Source organism: Lissotriton vulgaris, chromosome 2_1 (assembly GCF_964263255.1).
Source record: "Lissotriton vulgaris chromosome 2_1, aLisVul1.2, whole genome shotgun sequence".
Lineage (NCBI taxonomy): Eukaryota > Metazoa > Chordata > Amphibia > Caudata > Salamandridae > Lissotriton > Lissotriton vulgaris.
The window spans coordinates 685,658,843-685,679,828 of record NC_141687.1 but is presented as its reverse complement, the minus strand read 5'-3'; the positions used below and the strand labels follow the sequence as shown (position 1 = coordinate 685,679,828).

At 44.8% G+C, this 20,986-nt stretch overlaps 1 protein-coding gene across 25 annotated transcripts in view; it reads right to left on the bottom strand.

The window, feature by feature from the left end:
* Positions 1 to 20,986, bottom strand: part of PPFIBP2 (PPFIB scaffold protein 2) — a 1,093,831-nt gene that overhangs the window by 330,783 nt on the left and 742,062 nt on the right. For all 25 annotated transcript variants that reach the window (XM_086955895.1, XM_086955898.1, XM_086955897.1 and 22 more), the window contains one exon: positions 20,779 to 20,892. In XM_086955895.1, coding sequence (XP_086812021.1) covers positions 20,779 to 20,892 — 114 coding nt within the window. The remainder of the gene's footprint in view (positions 1 to 20,778; positions 20,893 to 20,986) is intronic.

The following is a 20,986-nucleotide window of genomic DNA, read 5'->3' as shown; positions in this document are numbered from 1 at the left end:
GCGCTACAGTTTCAATCAACAGAAATTAAATCAAATGCTGAGGACAGGCTCTCAGCTTACTTTTCCATTCTGTGGGACATGCGCGGGTTTCACAAGGTCTGCATATCAGCAACAAGGGGACGAGGGAAGGAAAATACTGGCCCAATCAAGACCTTTTCTGGGTATTCTTGCCAACATTTTGTTAATTCCTGCAGTATCAGTGGCCATCCTTGATATATCATGAGTATTCTTAAAAACACCCTTGCCTTCACCAGTATAAGAATAGCCAATTCCTGACAAATACTGGCATTCTTGAGAGCACCCTGGTTATCATTGCCATAATCTTGCCTACCGTTAAGGATGTTTTTGACATCATTATGACTGGTGGGGAAGAGTTTTAGTATTTATGTTCATAAAACTTTCTTTTTTAATGCATTACTTCTCAGACTTGACCTTCTGCAATTGGTGCAAGCGGTCTTTAAAATCTATATACCGGGGGCGTGGCCAACTGCTGAGTAAGATGGCCGCACAGTACAGCGGCTCTGGCCGAACGCGCCCGTTCAAACTACAATCCGTGCATTGATCCAGTGATGCTTCTCTAATGATCTGCGGCTGTGTCGGAGCCTGTAGGGAGTGACCCGATCGCGAAACTGGGTGAATCGAGCAAGGGAAAGTGGACATCGACTTGATTCCACAGGAGGCAGGCCTGACAACACAGTTTGAAAAGTGGAGGAGGGGCGCCACGAACAAGCACGCCGGCGGTGCATAGGATCGAGGGTGCCGATCACTCGGAAATATTGACCCACTCTGGGGGCTCCTGGAAACACATCATCAAGGTGGTGCAATAGACTGTTTCCGCAGGTACGACAGCAGTGCAGAAATGAGGTCTGGGGGGACCAGCGACCCAGAGTACTAGCAACTGCAACCACTATCTACTGCCCCCAGATGCGTACCGGCTGAAGGACCCAGACCGCTTAACCTAAGAGGAGAATACTGTGTACTACATTTTGGAACGCAATATTAACTTAAAGGCGCCGTTGGCCTGTGGGCACATGTACGTCGTAGACCCAAGTAATTTTTTTAAACGACTTGGCCTGCATGCGTAGGGGAGGCAGTGTTGGAGGCTCCTACCCCATGGAGAGGGCAGTCGACACCAGGGAACGTTTGAGGAGGGACTAGCAACTGGTAATGTAGGTCCGGTGGGCACAGAAATTGTTATTTTGGCACCAGAGAGAAATTGCCCACAATCAGAATGGTGAAACGGTGGGGGGGGGGGGAAGGAGAATATTGGAGTGTATAGAAGTGAAGATCGGCAATATCCCGACGGGCAGACAAGAGCAATTTGTCCCGGGTAGGCGGCAGAGCAAGGTGGGCCGTGAATTACCATACGGACAACCTCCAAGACCGCTGGGGTCCAAGATGGCTGGAGGAAAAAGTGGCAAATCAACCATGCAAGCCACACTAGGTAAGTACGCCTGGCAAAAAGGATGGGGCCCGAAAGAGGTGGAGGAAGAGGCACAGAAACAGCAAGAGATGGATGACTCATCAGAATTGACCCTCCAAGATATAATGACGGCCATTACAATGGTAAAAACATAGTTGGAAATTAGATTTGACTGTCTCCACTGAGATTTCTCTAAAACGTGCCGATATGCGAACATGAACACTAGAATTAAAGAAGGGGAATCAACTACCAGTCCCTAGTCAAAGACGTTTCGGCTCTCAAAAAAGCAGATGACGGACCTGCAGGCTCGTAATGAAAGGATGGAAGCACAGCTTGATGAGTATGAAGAGTGGTCCAGACGAAATAATGCATGAATCCTTTGAGTGGGTCAAAAGGGGATGGTGATGGACGGAGCATCTGAACCAATCAAACACTCACACCCAGTCAACAGATCTGGGTTTAATCCATCACCGTTCTTTAGCCCACTCTGGCTCCCCAGTTCAGACATGGCCATATGCAAATCAGTCTGACCCTGTGCCTCATGGGAACAGTCCAGCCCGAACTGCCAAGCCATGCCTTCCCTGGACCGGAAACAAGCTTCAGAGGACCGGTTTCTGGCATTTCAGCCGTCTTAAGCCTGGCTTGCTTGAATCCAGTGACAAAGTGAGCAAGGGACTTTGAGTCCTTGAGCGCGCGGAGGGGCAGGTGATGCACTTGTTTGTCGTGGTGCTGGTTATGACCTACTTACAGCCCACAAGACTATCAAAATTCTTCACGATCAAACGGGCACACAGGGTGCCGGGAGGTTGATATAAACCCAAAGCAGCCCCAAGGCCCATAGTAGCAAGGGTTTTGAACTACAGAGACATCATAATGCAGACGGCCCGAACAGCACCGCCAGTCGCATTTGAAAATAGCAAGGTAACCTTTTTTCCTGACTTTACGCTCAAAGTCCAGCGTCAATGACACAGCTTCTTCGAGGTATTGAAAGCCCTCATGAGAAAGGTATCAAATATGCAATGCTCTTCCCGGCCAAGCTGTGTGTGGAAGCAGAAGGAAAAGTCTGGTTCTTCAGTGCTCCTGAGGAAGCTAGGGACTGGTTTGATTGATGGCGCACAGTGGGGAGGAGGACTCACCAAAGTCAGCGGGACAGACCGGGACAGTCCAGTGCGGAGCAAGATGCAGTGATGGCATCTGGCAAAACCCCTCTGGCTGCCAGCACCAAAAAATAATTGGATTGTATCTTATGTTACAAGAGGATGGCAAGGTTTTGAACCATATGAGTGACTGTCCCCTTGGAGAGACTAGAGAGTAGAAAAAGAAGAGCGAGATTGCGTCCCCCGAGGGGTTCTAAAATCGACACTGTTTTTCACGGACTACGGATGCTGAACGGGTGTGCGGTTGGGTCACATACCACTAGTTTTAGGGGTGGGCGATAGGCGCTCTGCCGAGTTGGGGAGGCGGGTGGTTCCAACACCGCTATGCAGGGAAGCAGGTAAGGTGGTGGGGTCACGGTTTGTCGGGGGTGGGATTCCTGTCACCATGCAACTTCGCCGCTGCCAGGAAGGAACAAATTAAGATGCATTCAGAAACATGTGAAGACATCGAGGGGGGAAGGGGATGTTTGTTAAGTTTTTTGTATAGTTTATATGACGATGACATGATACGACAGGAAGGGGTCACTAAGACTCTCGCCCTTTGCACTGGAAAATAGGCAAAACAGGATGTTAGATGGATGGCTGCAACATACCAAGACTGCGGGAGGCCTGGGTGGACTACCTTGACAAGGCAGAGTATCGTGATAATTGGAAATGGGGATACTTCTAAAGCAAGGGCTTAAACTGCTATCCTGAAACGTGTATGGATTGGGAGGCAAGCTAAAGAGGGTCATAGTACTGCAGTATGTATAGCGACATTCACCAGATGTGATTTTACTCCAAGAGAGACACTTGCTGAGAAACGGCTGCAGGGAGCGGACCAGGTGGGGTTTTCAACTGGTGGCTCATTCTGCATTTGGCACCGGATCTCAGGGAGTTGGAATTGTGATACGGAAGAGCTTCCAGATGGCTATTGATCGCACAAAGACGGATAACCTGGGTAGATTTGCACCGATTTCAGGGAGGTGAGAAGGATGTATATTAAACCTGGAATCAGTATACATGCCATCTGGCACCCAAGCACCAGCCTTCAAGGACCTGGGTGACCTCCTGCTTACCCTACCAGAGGGGAGATTCCGTGTTGGGGGTGACTTCTACTCACTCGTCTCAGATACCCTAGATCGCTGCCCTCCCAAGGGACTTGCCTCCTGCTCGTAAGCATATTCATTATTTCCTGGAAGTGATGTATCAAAGCACTATATGATAAACCAACTGCATTTACTAGCTATGGGGGGTTGGTATCTTCAGACTTCAGGATTTTAAGAGGAACTAGACAAGGCTGCCCTCTCTCACCTCTTTTATTTGCACTTTCTTTAGAACCTTTTTTGTTGGCTCTTCAATCCCAAACTCAGATCATACCGTTTAAATCAGGACACCAAGAATTAAAAATAACAGCATATGCTGACGACATAGCGGTTTACACGGAAGATGTAGTAGAGGCTCAAAAAGGAATAATTTTAGAAGCTGAGAAATATGGCAAAGTGGCGGGTTATAAATTAAACTTACAAAAAACACAAATAATAGTTAACTATGCCCCTCCTGTGGCGATGCCAGAGATATGCAAAATAGCCACTTATTTGGGAATAAAAATAACAGCTAATATACAAGACATTAATAAAATAAATTACGATGAATTAATTAAAACTACTAGATTACAGTTAAAGAAATGGCACAGGCTACCCCTCAACATAATTGGCAGAATAAATTTGATTAAAATGAAGGTATTACCTAAGTTTATATACCTATTTCGATCCATACCATTAGCTCTAAATAATCAATTCTTTAAGAAGTTGGATGGAATATTTAGCAGCTTTATATGGGGTTATAAAAAGGCGAGAAGATCACTGAACTTTATGAAAAAAGACACATCCGACGGTGGGCTCAATTTTCCCGACTTTAAATTATATTTCTGGTCCGCCTTTACTAATCGGCTACGCTCATTACTCAATGAAGGAAGGGCTTTATTTTTTCATTCTTTTATGGTAAAATCTGATTCAAATTTATTCTTATTTAGAACGAACGATCCCAACTACTACAAGAGAGTCAAATTAAGACAGCCAGAGATATAACAAAGATATGGGGTAATATCCTATCCTTCTGTGACACTAACTTTTTTCATTTTTTCATTCAAACTTATCACTATGGGGAAAATCAGGCCTACCAAATATTTTTAACGATAACACTTGTCACCGATGGTCTAGACTAGGTATTAAAACCTTAGGGGACTTATATAATGCACAGGGCTTTATGGAATTCGACACTCTTAAACAATTATACAACTTATCCGAAAACATGAGATACAAACTCCTACAGATACATGATTTCCTGATCAATAAAAAACAAATCTTTGAAGTCCCAGAATCTCCAGAATTTGACATCTGGACTTGTTTATACTCATCAAAAAACAAATTTGTTATAAGCGAGACATACAGTACTCTTATTGCTATTAAACCTAACGATTGCAGCATACTGGCTGATAAATGGAGCAGAATATTGGGATTAAATATAACCCCCACACAGATAACAAACTCTTTAATGAATATTAACAAACGAGCAAGATCATCCAGCTTAAGACTTCAACAATTTAGAACAACATGCATGTTATATTATACCCCCGAAAAAATCTCTAAATGGTCTCATAACAACATTTGTAGTGACCGCACGAAGTGCCCTAAATGCTCTACGGAGGCGGCAGACCTGACACATATGCTGTTCTCATGCCCGAATCGGAAAATTTTTTGGGGCGAAGTTGAAAAATTTTTGCATATGAAGCAGATACAGATACCAGCTCTAACAGCAGCGTCAGTTCTATTAGATATATATATAGATCCACTTCCACATGCCGCCCTGATTACAATACTAATGTCCTGTGCTAAACTAACGGTGGCAAGAGCTTGGATCAGTTCAGAAACACCAAAAATTTGGGACTGGTGGACACTGGTAACCGAAATACACTCAATGGAGTTTGCTTTAGCAAATATTAGGGGTACAAAAGCAATGAAAAATTATGAAAAAAATTGGGGTACTTTTATAGAACGCTGATGTTATATCTTTGAAAAACTGTATTATTTGACAGCTGTTATAATATTTTAGAGATTGCTAACATGAAATTGCTATATCTGTTATGTATGATGGCCATTATATATATGTATTGTGTTTTATATATTGCTATTACCCTTCTTTTTGTGTTTTCTGCTCTCATCTTCAGCCTGCTAACAATAAAAATCTTTAAAAAAAAAAAAAAGGAAGTGATGGGACTAGTGGATATATGGAGGGTGCTCTATCCCGTACAGCAGCAGTATACATTTTATTCAGGGGCCCACCACACCAAGTTTAGAATAGACCATATCATAACAAAAAAAGACCAGCTAGAACAGATCAGAGAGGGGAGGCATTTGGCAAGGAGAATATCAAATCATTCGCCCATCTGGGCCTTGATAGAAGTGGGGGACCTGCGGACTGGGAGAATAGCCCCAATAAATCCTTGTTATCATAGGATCCCCCAGATAAAGGAAAAAATCGTGAGGAAAATCAAGCTTTGCATCGTGGAGAATGAGGACTCGGTAGATTCCGCACAGACATTGTGTAAAGCCTTTAAGGTCGTGATGAGAGGTTTTGCTATTTCCCTGATCGCAGGAACTACGAAAGAAAAGCAGGCGGCACTAGTAAGACTAGAAACAGATATACTGGAATTGGAAGGGCAACTCCAAGACACGAACACAGACGAGGTCAGGCATACCTTGACGTTGAAGACAAAAGAATATGTGGCCTTAGCCACAGACGCTGCTGAAGCACAATACAGTGCAACGCTCAGCACAATTTACGAAGTTGGGGACAAACCCGGGAATCTGCTAGCCTGGCTGGACCGCAGAGAGTATGTGGTAGAACTTATTGATCAATCTGGCAATATACTCACTGAGCCTCAAGAGATTGCAAACGCATTTGGGGACTACTATGGTCAGATCTACAAATCCAAGATGACTCACATGGGAGCAGACGCTGACTCTGTATTGAGAGACATCTCCCTACCAATGCTCTCTGATGGAGATCGGGAGGACTTGGAGCGGGATCTAATAAGTACAGAGGTAGATAAAGCTATACAAGACTTGCGGGCGGGCAAGGCAAATGGCCTGAATGCCTATTGAATTGTACAAACCCGCCCCGAGCAAGCTTGCACCCTATCTGACAACAATGTTTCAGGAGAGTCTCGAGATAGGATCACTCCCAATAGATCATAAGTTGGAACCGTTGTGGTTATCCACAAAAGTGGGACACCAAAGAATGAATGCTCCCCATATAGGCTGATATCACTGCTTAATGCAGAAGCCAAGATCCAAGCAAAAATACTGGCCACCCGCTTATTACAAGTCATAACCAAACTGGTGCACCCGGACCAGTCCGGCTTTAAACTGGCCAGAAAAACATCTCTTAACTTACAATGGCTCCGTGAAGTGATGGATCGAGTGCGCACAAAACGGGAATGCACGGTGGTGGTATCACTTGATGCCGCCATGGCATTCAACATGAATTAATGGTCCTATATGTTCTCAGTGTTAAAGAAATTAGGATTTGGCCCCGGCTTTTTGAGCTGGGTTCAGCTCCTGTACAAAGACCCACTGGCCTAAATAGTAGTCAACAACTGAAAGTCCCCAATGTTTGCTCTCGGGAGGGGAACCAGACAAGGCATCCCTCATTCCCCGCTGCTCTTTTCCCTGATGTTGGAGCCATTAGCAATGTGGATAAGAAAAGACCCTGTTATTAGAGGACTTAAATGGGCAGAGGGCTGGAAGGATCATATTTTGTTATATGCTGACGATATACTGCTGTATTTGGCGTGCCCAGTGCGTCCCTGAATAGAGTTATGCATATCTTTATTGCATTTGGAAATACTCTGGCTATAGTATAAATTGGTCCAAATCAGTCATCTATGTTCTCTGTGGTAAGCTGTCCTCCCTCCCCACGGATATTATTATTATTAGTGAAGCAGAAGTGGGATTCAAGAACCTGGGGATCTTTATCTCAAAAGATCCGACCCAGTTCTATGAACGCAACCTCTTGCCCCCACTACAAAGACTTAGAAGTGATGTCTGAAATTGGAAATCTGTCCCACTGTCCCTGTTGGGGCGTGCAATGTTATTCAAAATGAGTCCTTACCAAGCTTTTTATATGTACTGCAAAACTCGCCCAGTAGGGGCAGAATATTTAAAATCTATAGAAGAGGCCCAAAGAGAATATTTATGGGCGGGGGAGCCACCCAGGATATCCATTCAGAAGGTCACATGAGGGTGGTATGATGGGGGAACCAGAGTCCCTGATATCAAAAGATACTATTGGGTTGCACAACTTACTGCGATTAATCAGTGCATATATAGGCCCCAGGGGGACCTTGGATATCAAATGGATAGATGGCTGCTCCCAGGGGGAGACTTCACAAGAGCACTTTATACAAAGCCCACCAAATTGAACCTGTCTGGCCCCACAATGCATGCGGACTAGGTGTGGCGGGTGGCTACGAAGAGTATTAATTGGGAGGGTAAAGTCACATGGGCCGACCACTCTGGGACACAGAATTACTTGGCAATCTCAGACATACCAAGGGCTTCGACCAATGGGACTTGATCGGCCTTTCTAGGGTTGGGGATCTGTGGAGGGCAGAAGGAGTAGTCACTTTTACAAACAGAGTATGAACTAGTAAACAGAGAGCACTTCAGATACATACAGATCAAGCATGCACTACAAGTGATGATCACAAAGGGGGAGACACCACCAGAATCGTCCCCATTAGAAGACACAGAAAGCACTTCAGATACATACAGAGCAAGCATGCACTACAAGTGATGATCACAAAGGGGGAGACACCACCAGAATCCTCCCCATTAGAAGACATAGTTTTAGACGAGTACATGCAGGAGAAATCCATTTCCTTTACTTATAAGAAACATGTCTGAACCTCTCCTCCAGCTCCGAGCTAGGTGGGAACACGACGTGGCAGGACTGGAGGATGAGGAATGGCTTGAGGCACTTGCTTCCCCAGAGAGATTGCTATCTCTTCTAGCCTGAGACTCATACAGCTGAAAGTGCTCCACAGAATTTATCTTGCGGGCCCTGCAATGATAAAGATGGGTATGGAACCGAAGCAGGTTGCATGAGGAGATGTGAGCAAGAGGGCACCTTCGTACATATACTCTGGGAATGTACCTATATTCAGACTGAGTTGACAAAGTGTATGGCAGAAGTGATGGGTAATAATATTGACTATAGTATAGAGATGTGCCTCCTGAATATGTGGGGTTGTACTGATTTAAATACCAAAGAGAGAATATTGGTGAATATGGGTGACACTTGGAATGATAATTGCTAAACGGAAGATTGCAAGACTGTTGAGGGCACGGGAACCACCATCACTTGCAGCATGGGAAAGACATGGATTGGTGCATGTTGACAGAGAGGACAGTGTATGAATCTAGAGGGTGTCCTAACAAGTGGTCACAGATTTGGGCAAAATGGAATGGGTACAGGGTAGGTATATGTGAGCCCCGCAGCAGAGAGAGGGGCAAGATCTGGGATAGACTAAGTAGAAGCTAGCTGAATATATCACTGTCATGGAATGGTTATGATCGTGGTCTGTTGGAAAAGTTAACAGCTATGCACCCTTAGTTGCTTATGTTTGTAAAGTGTTTGCTCTGTGTAAACTTGTCATCAATAAAGTTATTTAAAAAAAAATCTATATACCGGACCGGTAGCATTGTTTTGCAACCTGTAGGGGTTGTCTTTGTCCTGTGATGGTGAAATGGCTTTACTTCCAGTCCGACCATATCAAGTACAGTCTCAGTAATAACATACGGCTTAGAATGCACACCTAAGATACAGGATTGAAAAATGAAGACAAAAGCTATATAGATTTTGAACACACATTGGCAAATCCAAAAGGTCTAGCCTTGACTACTTTGCCAATGTTTAATTTGTGACAGTTTTTAGCAAAACGTAATTGTTGGGGAAGTTGATGGGCCGTTGAGGATGCCCCGTAAATAAATTGGCTAAAAAGCATTTTTGGGTTTTTTTGCTTTAAAAAACACACAGTGACATAACAGTCCCTGGCACAAAAGGAAGCTATTTTGTGTGTTGAAGTGCTCCTCTAGAAAAGGCAGAATTCTGTGGCTGACAGCGACTAAGGAGTGAAAATAAGGAATGTGCATAATTTACTGAAAACAAATAAAAGAGAGAACTGCACACCTCTGTCTAACTCATCCATGAAACAAACGCTTTCTTTTCTTTTTTTTTTATCTTATATTTTTATTGTTTTATTACCAGAACTATACATGATAGAAAATATCACGTCCATCAACAATACTACATTGGGATTCAACGTATTATTATGCATTTTTACACTAATGCAGTATGTTATCAGAATTTCTACCATCCCCTAATCCATGTATGCCAGAAACTCCTTTTTCTGTATGGATGTTAATCAGGGGTATTACCTAAAGGGGGCCCCATCTGCCCCCATGTCTATGACATAGTGCCAAAGACAGGGACCCCACACTTCACAGAACTTCCCCAGGTATGCTCTTGCCTTATATGTAACTCTTTTGGCTACTATATAAAGCTCATTTCCAACATTCTATTTCCTAAGGGTGGGCAGCTTGGGGCTACCCCAGTGCTTGGTGACGTCGTGTTTCTACACCACAAAGCCCAGATTGCTAAAGAGAAGTTTATTTCTGGGTACGTTTACCTCAATCGGTATCCCCAGTAGGACAAATTTGAGCTCTATTGGAAGCTTACACCCAATATGTTTTTATGCACCTCCATCACGACATTCCGGTATGAGCTTATCAAGGGGGGAGAACTACAACGTGTGTATGAATTACCCAATAGCTTCTCCACATCTCAGACAGTTATGGGCCTCTATGTATACTGGCCCTGACGTAGTATACCCTGTGCAGGAACTTAAACTGATTTAGTCACAGGCGAGACTTGATCGCCATCTCCTTCGGGTACATTAGGGCCACCTCCCGATCAGTGGTGTCTAGTTCACCAACTTTGCCCTCCCATGTTGCCTTCAGTTTCGTCAGGGTTACTGGAACGTTGTAATGGATGGTCTTATATGTCCATGAGACCGCCTTCTCAACGATCTTAACTTGGCGTAACCTCCTTTCCAGTGGCGCATACTCGAGGATGTCATCTAGTACGACCTTCTGTGCTTGCCAGGCATGTTGCAATTGTAAATATTTTAAAGTATAGGGTATTTTGTAGGTGATATTCTTGTTGCAGGGAAATAAAGGGGATCAATGCACCCTTCTATATGAAGGTGCATAGCTTGGAGATTTCGATCGTGTCCCACTGCCGAAAACCCTTCAGGTTCCCGAACTTCTTCAAACATGTTCACACCCACAGGTGCTTCTCCCGGGTCAGGCTTCCGTCCCATTTTGTCAGCCTCTCCACACCTTTCCATGCAGGAATGGTCATCTGGGTTGCTGTCAGTAGGTTCTTAGACCTCTTTCCCGCATATAAATAGTTGCGGTTTGAGTGGGTCTGGAACTGAGCTCTCTCCAGCATGTATGTTGGGTGCCCCAAGGGTAGATATACCCAGTCGTTGACTACTATTAAGTGTGCTGCCCAACAGTATGCTCGGATGTCAGCAAGGGAAATGCCCCCATTGTATTGATTCCTTTACAGTGTCCTGAGTGCTACTCTAGGTTAACCCCCATTCCACAATAGAGTCCATACTTTACTGTCTATTCTGGCAAACACGTCATCTGGGATCTTATGGTAGGTATTTTGGAGGATTTAACCCTGCGCAATACAGAGGGATCTGAGTGCACCCCAGTTCAGCCCTCCAAATCTATAAATGTCTGTTCCAGTTCCTCCTTGTCTTGCACCTCTTTGTTCTTCTTATGAGCAAAGATATTTTGTGCCCTGTCTCCAAGTACCACTTTATAAGCTTCCCAGAGGAGCATAGCGAATGTCACAGATTCTTTATTTTCATTAAAATATAGTTCAGTGTCTAATCTGATATTCCTGGCCATCATTTCATTCCACAGTTTCCGGCCATTAAATCTCCATGCATGCGCCCCTCTACTTGTCCAGGCTCCAAAAGTCAGCCAAAGTGGGAAGTGATCAGACAGACCCCAGGCTTTATATTTGGCTCTTTCCAACCCTCTCACTTCGCTAGCCAGTGTGAATATGTAATCCAGTCTCAAAAACACCCTATGGGTTGCAGAATAGTAGAAGTACATACGGTCAGTGGGGAGACGCTGGCACCAAAGGTCTGAGAGCCCCAAGGTCTCTGTGAAGCCCACTAGAACGGTCTCCTTCTGAGAACCCTTAATCTGGCTGGAGTGGTCTCGGGCCAGGTCCATGACATCATTAAAATCGCCCCCAATTATATGCACTGACGAGCCTTCCTCCAGCAATATCCCTGCCACTGTGTCTAGGGTTATCTTTCGGAGTCTCTGGGGCATAAACGCTGACCAGGGTAATGTCCCTCCAGCCCCAGAGCCTCTTTACTGTCACGTATGTCCCATTGGGATCAGCCCATATTTTCTCTATGTGGAAGGTAGGGGCCTTCGTGACCAGGATGGCCACTCTACAGGATCCTGTGCTGAAAACCACTTTTGCCAATGTTGTGTGTGCCCCTCTTCCCAGGAAACTGAAGTGAGAGCCTCGCAAATAAGCCTCCTGTAGGAGGCCAACATCTGATTAATGTCTCTTAATAAACCTAGCTACCAGCCCTCTCTTGACCTTGTTACCGAGTCCCTTCACATGCCACAACAGTATTGATTATCTCTCGTCACCTTGCTTGCTTGCCCCGAGCATCTACATTTCATGGTAATATCGGACCTTTCCACGGTGGGCCCCACCATCTGCTATGCATGAGTCATGAACATGTTCCACTTGCAGCAACAACTTCCCCTCTCTATCTAGTTCAATCTAGATTCTTTGGGCCACTGACACAACTATGACTGGATCCTCCTGGGCTAAGTGACACCCTGCCAACTGTGTGCCCTGTGTTGCACTGACCCCAACTCCTACAACACCCTGGTGGGACTCAGAATCCCAGGGTGTATTGAGCTAATTGTCAGCAGCTGGTGCGAAGGGAGGCGTGTTCATTGAGCTACAAAGCGAAGCCTCGACCTCCGCGGCGCGGGGTGCTTTTTTGGCCACTGACACAGCTGCGACTGGATCCTCCTGAGCTAAGGGACACCCTGCCAACTGTGTGCCCCATGTTGCACTGACCCCTGCACTGACCCCTGCTCCTAAAACCCCATGGTGGGACTCGGAGTCACAGTGTGCATCACGCAAATCACCAGTAGCTGCCACGAAGGGAGGCATGTCCATCGCGCTACAAAGCACAGCCTCGACCTCCGCAGCGTGGGACGCGTGCGCGACGCGCCCAGGCAAAGCCAGGGACAAGGGCAGGCCCATTTGCGCCCGTCAAAGCCGGGATAAGGCTGGGCTGGGCCCACTCTTAGTCCGGTTTACTGAACCAAACTTCAACGCTCACTTTCTCCTGGAACTGCTTTATGTGAATCATTGGGAGTTTCGGGAATCTCACCATGCAGCAAATAAGATTCTCAACTTTTCTCTGTTCTACCTTGACTTGACTTGAGCAATATTGGACCATGGCTAAAGTAAGGTGGGTGGATGATCGGGAGAGTACACCAATGTCTATGTAGAACTCAACCCTTGAGAGTTTTTTAACGCGAGCTGCAAAGGTTATAGATAAAGAATACTTGTAGATCAACGCCGTCTATCAATAGAGGGGTCTCTGATATATATTTGAACCAGGTTGTAACAACTGATTGGCCATAAAGGGCTACTATTCCAGAGAGCCATATTTTAGAAGAACTGACAAACAACTCAGTTAGCCCTGAGCTGCCCTCCAAACGTTCTGAAGCAGTGACAGTACCTTGTCCCCCAGCTAAAAGAAAAGAGGAAGCTTAAACATTTAGAGCCCGAATTAATAGTAAATACCAGATCAAAGAGAAAACAGAGATAGGCCCACACTGGGAATAGTAACAGGCCTATTGTATCACCGTTTGAATTGAGCCCCTCTCCCATGATTCTTTCGCCTACAATCTTGTCCCCACAAGATATCAAGCTTCTATTGGATGGTTTTGATGAAATAATGCAAAATAGACTACTACCCATTTTGAATAGGCTTGATAACTTAGAAAATAATGTGGAAATTGTAAAAAAGATACTCTCAACTCAAACCATGGAACCAATTAATCATGGTTTATCAAGCTCTGGGTCTGTAAGCCAACGAGGAGATGATAAAGGGGGGGAAGCCAATGGGAAAGTTGGCAATAAGGTTGAAAGGCACCATGGTAACTAAGTGCAACACTTAGTGAAGGCTAGTGAACAAACGAGTGACCAGGTCAAACTAGTAGATATTAGTAGGGAGCAAGCTAGGAGTGTTAACAAAACTTCTTAATCCTCCCATTTAAAAACTCACTAAAGTGGGTCAGCAGGTACTGTCCCTTACCCTTGCACATGGTGTGCATGCCTGTAATGGGCGGACACCGGCTGATGAGGCAGCAGAATTTACTTTTTAGAGGGGTAATACAAAAAGTAGGATAGACTACATCATGGTGGACCTTGACATGTGGTCTCCTTTCAAGGATATGACTGTCTTAACCCGTGATGATAGTGACCACAATGCCCTCTGCTTGGAGCTAACTGATTTTCCAATCTTGGACAGTCAAACCCCTAACAATATAGTACCTACTGTAACGACGAACAATATTAGACGTATTAAATGGCCCAGTGTGGTAGCTGGCGTGCAATCAATCTCAAAAATGTATGAAGAAGTGGCCCAGACCCTTGTGGTAGTTAGCGACTTAGATCACAATGAGCACGATCTTATCTTAGCTAGTTACCAGAAACTGTCCAATAGCATTAAGCAATATTTTAGCATATCTATTAGTTTTAACACTTTTAAACAAAGCAACGCCCCATGGTACAAAGAGGATTGTATATTAGCAAAGGCTAACCTCACGGAAGCAGTAAAGCAAGGAGGTCAAGAGCCCATCATGAATAGTAGAAAGCTGAACCAGAGGGTACAGGCTGGAGCAAAAAAAGACCTGCTAGGCAAATAACTGGCGTATATTGGTTGAGGGCTCCAAACAGAAAGATAGTCAAACATTCTGGCACCAACTTGTGAAAGATTCAGTTAGGCAGGACAGTGAAGATTACTTTTATATTCAGCCACAGGTTTGTGAAGATTATTAAAAAAACTTTATACTAGAGAGGTCCCCCCCCCCCCGCTTTAGAAGAAGAAACTCTGGTAGCTGTAGGGGAAGTTACCTTGGCACCAATAAAGGGAATTACTGAAGAGTTCTCCCTAAAATAAATCATAGCAGCAATTAACCTACTCCAGGCAGGAAAAGCTCCTGGCTTAGATAGACTCCTAGCAGACTTGTATAAAGCTGAACCTAATATTTGGAGCCCCTTGTTTCAAAAGGTTTTTAATGCCATCCAGCGACATAGAAAGGAGAGGAAATAATACCAATCTTTAAAAAAAGGAGAGAAAGGGGACCCCTCAAATTCAAATTATAGACCAATACGTTTTATAGATGTCTTCCAGAAACTCTTTCGTAAGTTATTTTGCTCCATATCCAAAATTGGATGGTAGAGAATAATGTTATCTCCCACCTGCAGACTGGCTTTAGGTAATCTCGAAGCTCTCTAGACCAGGTATTTAGATTTCTGTTAATAATTAGGAAGGAAATTAAGCTCCTGAAGGGTCATCTATATGTTGTTTTCATTGACCTTAAAACAGCCTTTGACTCTATTGATCGTAACAAAATGTGGGCCACCTTGAGGAAACTAGAACTACCAAATGATCTTCTCAAGTTACTGGTCCGCCTGCATGATGTTAATTATGAGAGAATTAGGTGGAAGTCAGATGGCAGCTTTCAAATGGTATTGCAATATCCAAAGGGATATGCCAGGGGTGCGTGCTTGCCCCAACTCTATTCACCCTGTACATCAATGGGTCGATCCAAGAGCTATATGATTGTGGAGGCGATCCTCCTAGACTAGCAGGCAGTCCCTTACAGTCCTTGTTGTTTGCAGACGACACACTCCTCATCTCTAAGTCACCGAAAGGTATCCAAAAACCCATAAATAAGTTTGCAGAAGCTTGCAAAGAATGGGGCCTTGAAATTAATTGCTCCAAAACTAAATACATGGTCTTTAACCCCTACAAACGTTCAAAGGCTAAGATGTTCAACCTATCGCCCAATATCTCCTGTATTGGAGTACATATGGCCAAAGGACATGGGGCAGCTTTGTACGGCGTCGAATTGTGGGGTTAGGAGAAAACTAAAAAATTAGCGATAGTGGAAAATAAATTCCTTAGGGCAATACTTAATGTCCCAATCAATACCCCAATTTTTATAACTGTGCCTTGACTTCGGAGTTAAATCTATCTCGCACTTTGCTGTCCTTAGAGCACTGATGTTTTGGGTCAGAATCTGGGTGAATAATACAGAGATCCAAGTAAAAGAGGCAGTGGTGGAACAATTAACCCTACAAAAACAAAGGTGAATTGCTCTGGTTTAAGAGGGTTAGAGAATGACTGTATCGCCTGGGCTATGATGTGGAAGGCCCCTGGTTATATTACAGAAGCAATGCCCCCCCCCCTGCTAAAGAAGAGTCATTCATCAATTCCTCCTGCAATGAAACAGTAGCAATTGGCACTTTAACTTTGCAATTTTTAAATGTTAAGAGCTATTTTAACTTTGACATGTTCATGGATGAAATCGAACCACCATAAGCACGAGAACTTTATCTTCAGTTTAGGCTTGGGACCTTACCGCTAAATGTTTGGAAAAGAAAATGGGTCAATGTTACAACCACTCCAATGTGCTCCATATGTCTGTCTGTACAAGAGACAATTGTGCACTTTTTTTTTGTGTCCGGCGTACAGTAACATAAGGAAAACATGAATTATCCCAGCCTGCCGACTGCTTTCCTTTTTATGCCCATCGGAAGCATTACATATATTTCGATCGGATACAACACAATAGCTTGTCTTTGCAATTACAAGATATTTGTTATATGCCTGGTGGCAGAGATCGAAAGCCCCGCTGTGAAACATTGCAGTGGATGGACCTATTTAAATATGTCTTTTTAATGTCTGTATAGCTATTTTAGAACTGTAAATACTAAACTTTTTATAATATTGATTCTGTTTTAGGCAGGGTTTCAAAACCAAAACTTGATGAAATGTTCTACTTATGTACTATGGGATAATGTGTATTTGTATTTTGTCCTATGCTGTTTTTATTATCATGCTATTGGTCGATTAATAAACTACTACTATTATCTAGTCTCTAACTTCCTCCCCACTCCACTCTCCCCTGCCTCCCGCACATTTATCTCAATTTGCCAACATGGTAACCTTGTAGCAGATCAAGCCAGAGAGGTCTCTAGCCCACCCTTCCCTGGTTTAAAGATCCCTCAACAACTTTAAATATTCTTCCTGCTGATCTCTGAACCTTTAGAATGAGACTTGTGGGGAGAAAAACAACAAATACGTGAACCACACTGTCCCCTCCTCACATGTAGTTGGGGATCCCCGCGGGTGAGGGGGCCTGAAGCATGCCGATCATGCTCCTCCAATACTCCAGCCAGCTCGATCAGCCCCATCAGGGATCTCCCTTGTCATGTATGGAGTCCACTGCAGGATCTGTAGAGACCCTCAGTAAGGCCTCCGCCCCAGGTTAATTATTGCCTCCAATAGTGGGTGGTGAATGTAGGAGTCTATTGAGCGTTCATGGTCCGATTGGTCTGGTGTGGCATCTTTCTGTGACTTGTCTCCCTTGTTTATCTTCGGTCGTCTCCGGGCTTGCTCCCCCCTTCGTATCTGTCGAGAACCTAGATCTAGAGGTTTGCCTTCTTTGCGGAAGGGGGTTCTTTACTCGTCTTTTATTCACCGCACCCCCACTGCACCTTCTCTCCAACCTCTGAATTTTGGGCTTGGCTCCTTCTCGTGTGGACCTCAACTGCGACCCTCGAGTGTCTCTTTCTCTGCGCCAGATTAGCAACTCCTTCAGCCAAGCCCATGAAACACATAATTGGGTTCAAGCAATATCTAAAATGTTCACTGTCAGCATGCTGCAAGATGTCAAATTGGGGGGTCATAAGAATAGTGACTGGACCTCCACAAAAGTATAACCACAACACCCATTCAGCCTAAATTACCTTTAAATTGATACTGCTGCCTGGTGTGAGTGTTTTCCGATTAGCTACTGTGATTCCTGGCTCCATCTTGTTAGCCAATGCTCATTGTAGTACTAAGCTGCACCAGTTCTGATATACTTAAACTGCCTTTCATGCCCGGCAATTGTACGCTAAAATTCATAAATAGATTGCTCAGCAGCAAAAGTTCACATTCTAGTGACCATTTGATGGTCGAATGTGCTCTCTCTCACTGGACCTGATGGCACCTGCAACATCTCCTTGTTATAGGTTTCAGTCACATGATCTCCATCGGTGTCTATATGAAATAAGTTTACAAATTTGTCTTGTGTGCGGGATGTAGTAGCATTTATGCTTAGTAGGGTAGAGAAGGAACATCTGCTGCCCATTTCTATGAATTCACAGTAGTAATCATTTTTTTTTGCATTATAAACTTGCTCGTGATTCAAGTAGGTATGTGTTATTTTCTTCGACACTTTCTACAACATGTCATATTCCTCTGATGTTTATAAATTATGTTTTATTATATGTGACCTTTCGAAATCCTGGTGGATAATTTCACATTTTTATAAAAATCTGGTAAAACCACTATATCCGAAGAGTTCATCAGCAGGAGAGAGAAAATTGGGGATAGCATTGCCTCTTCTGTCATAGGCCATCTACTTATTGTACTCAGCAACTAAGACAAGCCCCCTGCTGCTGAGGGTCCTAACAACCTCCTCTCACTCTATGCCTTAATATCCTTTGCTTGATGTTATCGTTTATCTATTGGTAGGTTGCTTTACTCTGGGACGACTCCTGGTGGCCCCCTGCCCTGGGCAGCGCACCCAAACCTACAGACCACGCATGCAACCTGGGCTTCATCCTGGAGTCCTCCCTCACGATGACCAAGCAAGTCAACGCCGTCTCATCATCCTGTTTTAACACCATGCGCATGCTCCAAAAGATCTTCCGATGGATCCCCACCGAAACCAGGAAGACGGTCACCCAGGCCCTCGTCACCAGCCGCCTGGACTACGGGAACACCCTCTACGCTGGAACCACAGTCAAACTCCAGAAAAGACTCCAGAGCATCCAGAACGCCTCAGCACGACTCATCCTGGACATCCTCCGCCGCAGCCACATCACTGCCCACCTGAAAGACCTTCACTGGCTCCCCGTCAACAAGAGGATCACGTTCAGACTCCTCACCCACGCACACAAGGCTCTCCACGACATGGGCCCGAAGTACCTCAACAACCGCCTCACATTCTACACAACCACCCGCCAGCTCCGATCCGTCAGCCTCGCCCTCGCTGCCGTCCCACGTTTTCGGAAATCCACAATCGGAGGAAGATCCTTCTCCTACCTGACAGCAAAGACATGGAACTCCCTCCCCACCCACCTACGGCTGACCCGAGACCATCTCTCGTTCAGGAAACAACTCAAGACCTGGCTGTTCAAGCAGTAGCGACCCCCCTTCCTCCCCCCCCCTCAGCACCTTGAGACCCTCACAGGTGAGTAGCGCGCTCTATAAATTCCTCTGATTGATTGATTGATTTCTGACCGCCACCCACTCAGACAGCGACTTCTACTTTGGGGTGCTTTTTAGCAGGGCGTAATCATTTCTGCTGCCACAGAGACCTCCAAATGCACTAGCGCTGCATGGAAACTTCCCGCCTTACTAAGCTCCATTCCCCAGCTAAAATACAATCCGAGGCCCCAACTTTCCCACACCATCCTGTTCTGTGCAGTACAACGTCCCCAAAGAGCAATCGAACAGCACCACCGACCACAAACTATACCCACCTGCATTCATTCACATTGATCACCTGTCCCATTCAATTTTAAACAACAACGTGTAAGATGGCAGCCACAAGAACGTGCGTTCATGCTAAGGATTCCCACCACATATGTTTCATCACCCCCTGCTGTATCTGCGTTTTAAGCTCGCAGCGAGGCGGGGAAATAGGAATGACGTGTCTGCCATGTCCAGCTGTCATCGCGGTTTGAAATTCGAAGCTGCATTTACTTCACAACATTCTACAACCCTCTTCCCTGCTGGGAGACAATGCACATGCGTCCGGCCCTCTTCCCTGCTGGGAGACAACATGCACGCCTTATAGTTTCTATTTGTAAACCACGCGACCGGGTTTGAAAATAATTTTTCAACTGGCAGCGAATATGAAAATATGCTTTTCAAATATTCTGCATATTTGAAGTTACAGAGCAATCTTTTTAGAACTACTATTTTGTGCATCAACAAGTAAAGAAAATGACTCCTGGTAAGGTGTGTCTTTCATTCATTGCTTTCCAATATCCTTAACCATGCAGCACTCTGACATCCCGAGGCATGCTCCGACTGTAAAATAATTCGTCACCTCTAGAGAAACGCCGACTTTAACCTGCTTGGCAGGTTTTTCGACTGCCTCACATTGCCCGCTCGCCTTGTCCTGTTGATAAATAGAACTCCGCTGTATCGTTTTACATACCTAGTGCGCCTAACAACAGTGAAGACATGGCTGCACAAACACAGTCCTGCAGGGGAAAGCGACCAGCATGTGTGGAAGGCACACAGTTCGGCTTGAAGGTCACGTGCTCCGTTAAATATAGACTTGTATAAATGAACTTTGTTACAAAGCATTCGTTGAACACAGCGAGTGAGTGTGCTGGGGCTATTTTCAAAGATACGACGCACAAAACGTTGACTTTATCTGTGTTTAAAGCAAATGAATATTGTAGTTTCGCTAGATATTAAACACCAAGAGATACAAACATAAGAAAAGTATTTAAAATGCATTCAAAGGTATTCACACACATTTGTAGATATATTTTTTGTAACTCGAAGTAATGCGAACTTCACGAAACAACTAAATAAGTTCCACTTGTTTCAAACTGAAAATAGTTTTGTAAGAATTGCGAGTCGTCTTGTTAAAGTCGTTTAAATTAAGAAAAAAATTGTCAAATAAGCAAAGGCTAGCTCGCGACGTGTACAAAAGGTATGTTTACCTGCTGGAGCATTTCCTCGGCGGCATTAAGTTTCAGGTGGTGCTCGTCGACACACGACTCCAGGTCCCGGATCTTCTCGCCCTGAGCCTCCACCTGGTCTGTAAGGACGCTCACCTGCCAGCGAAGAACAGACACGTTAGAAAACAGGGCCGGCGTCAGGCAAGAACTGCAGCAGAACAGCTAGCCGAGCCTGTGTGCCACCGAAGAC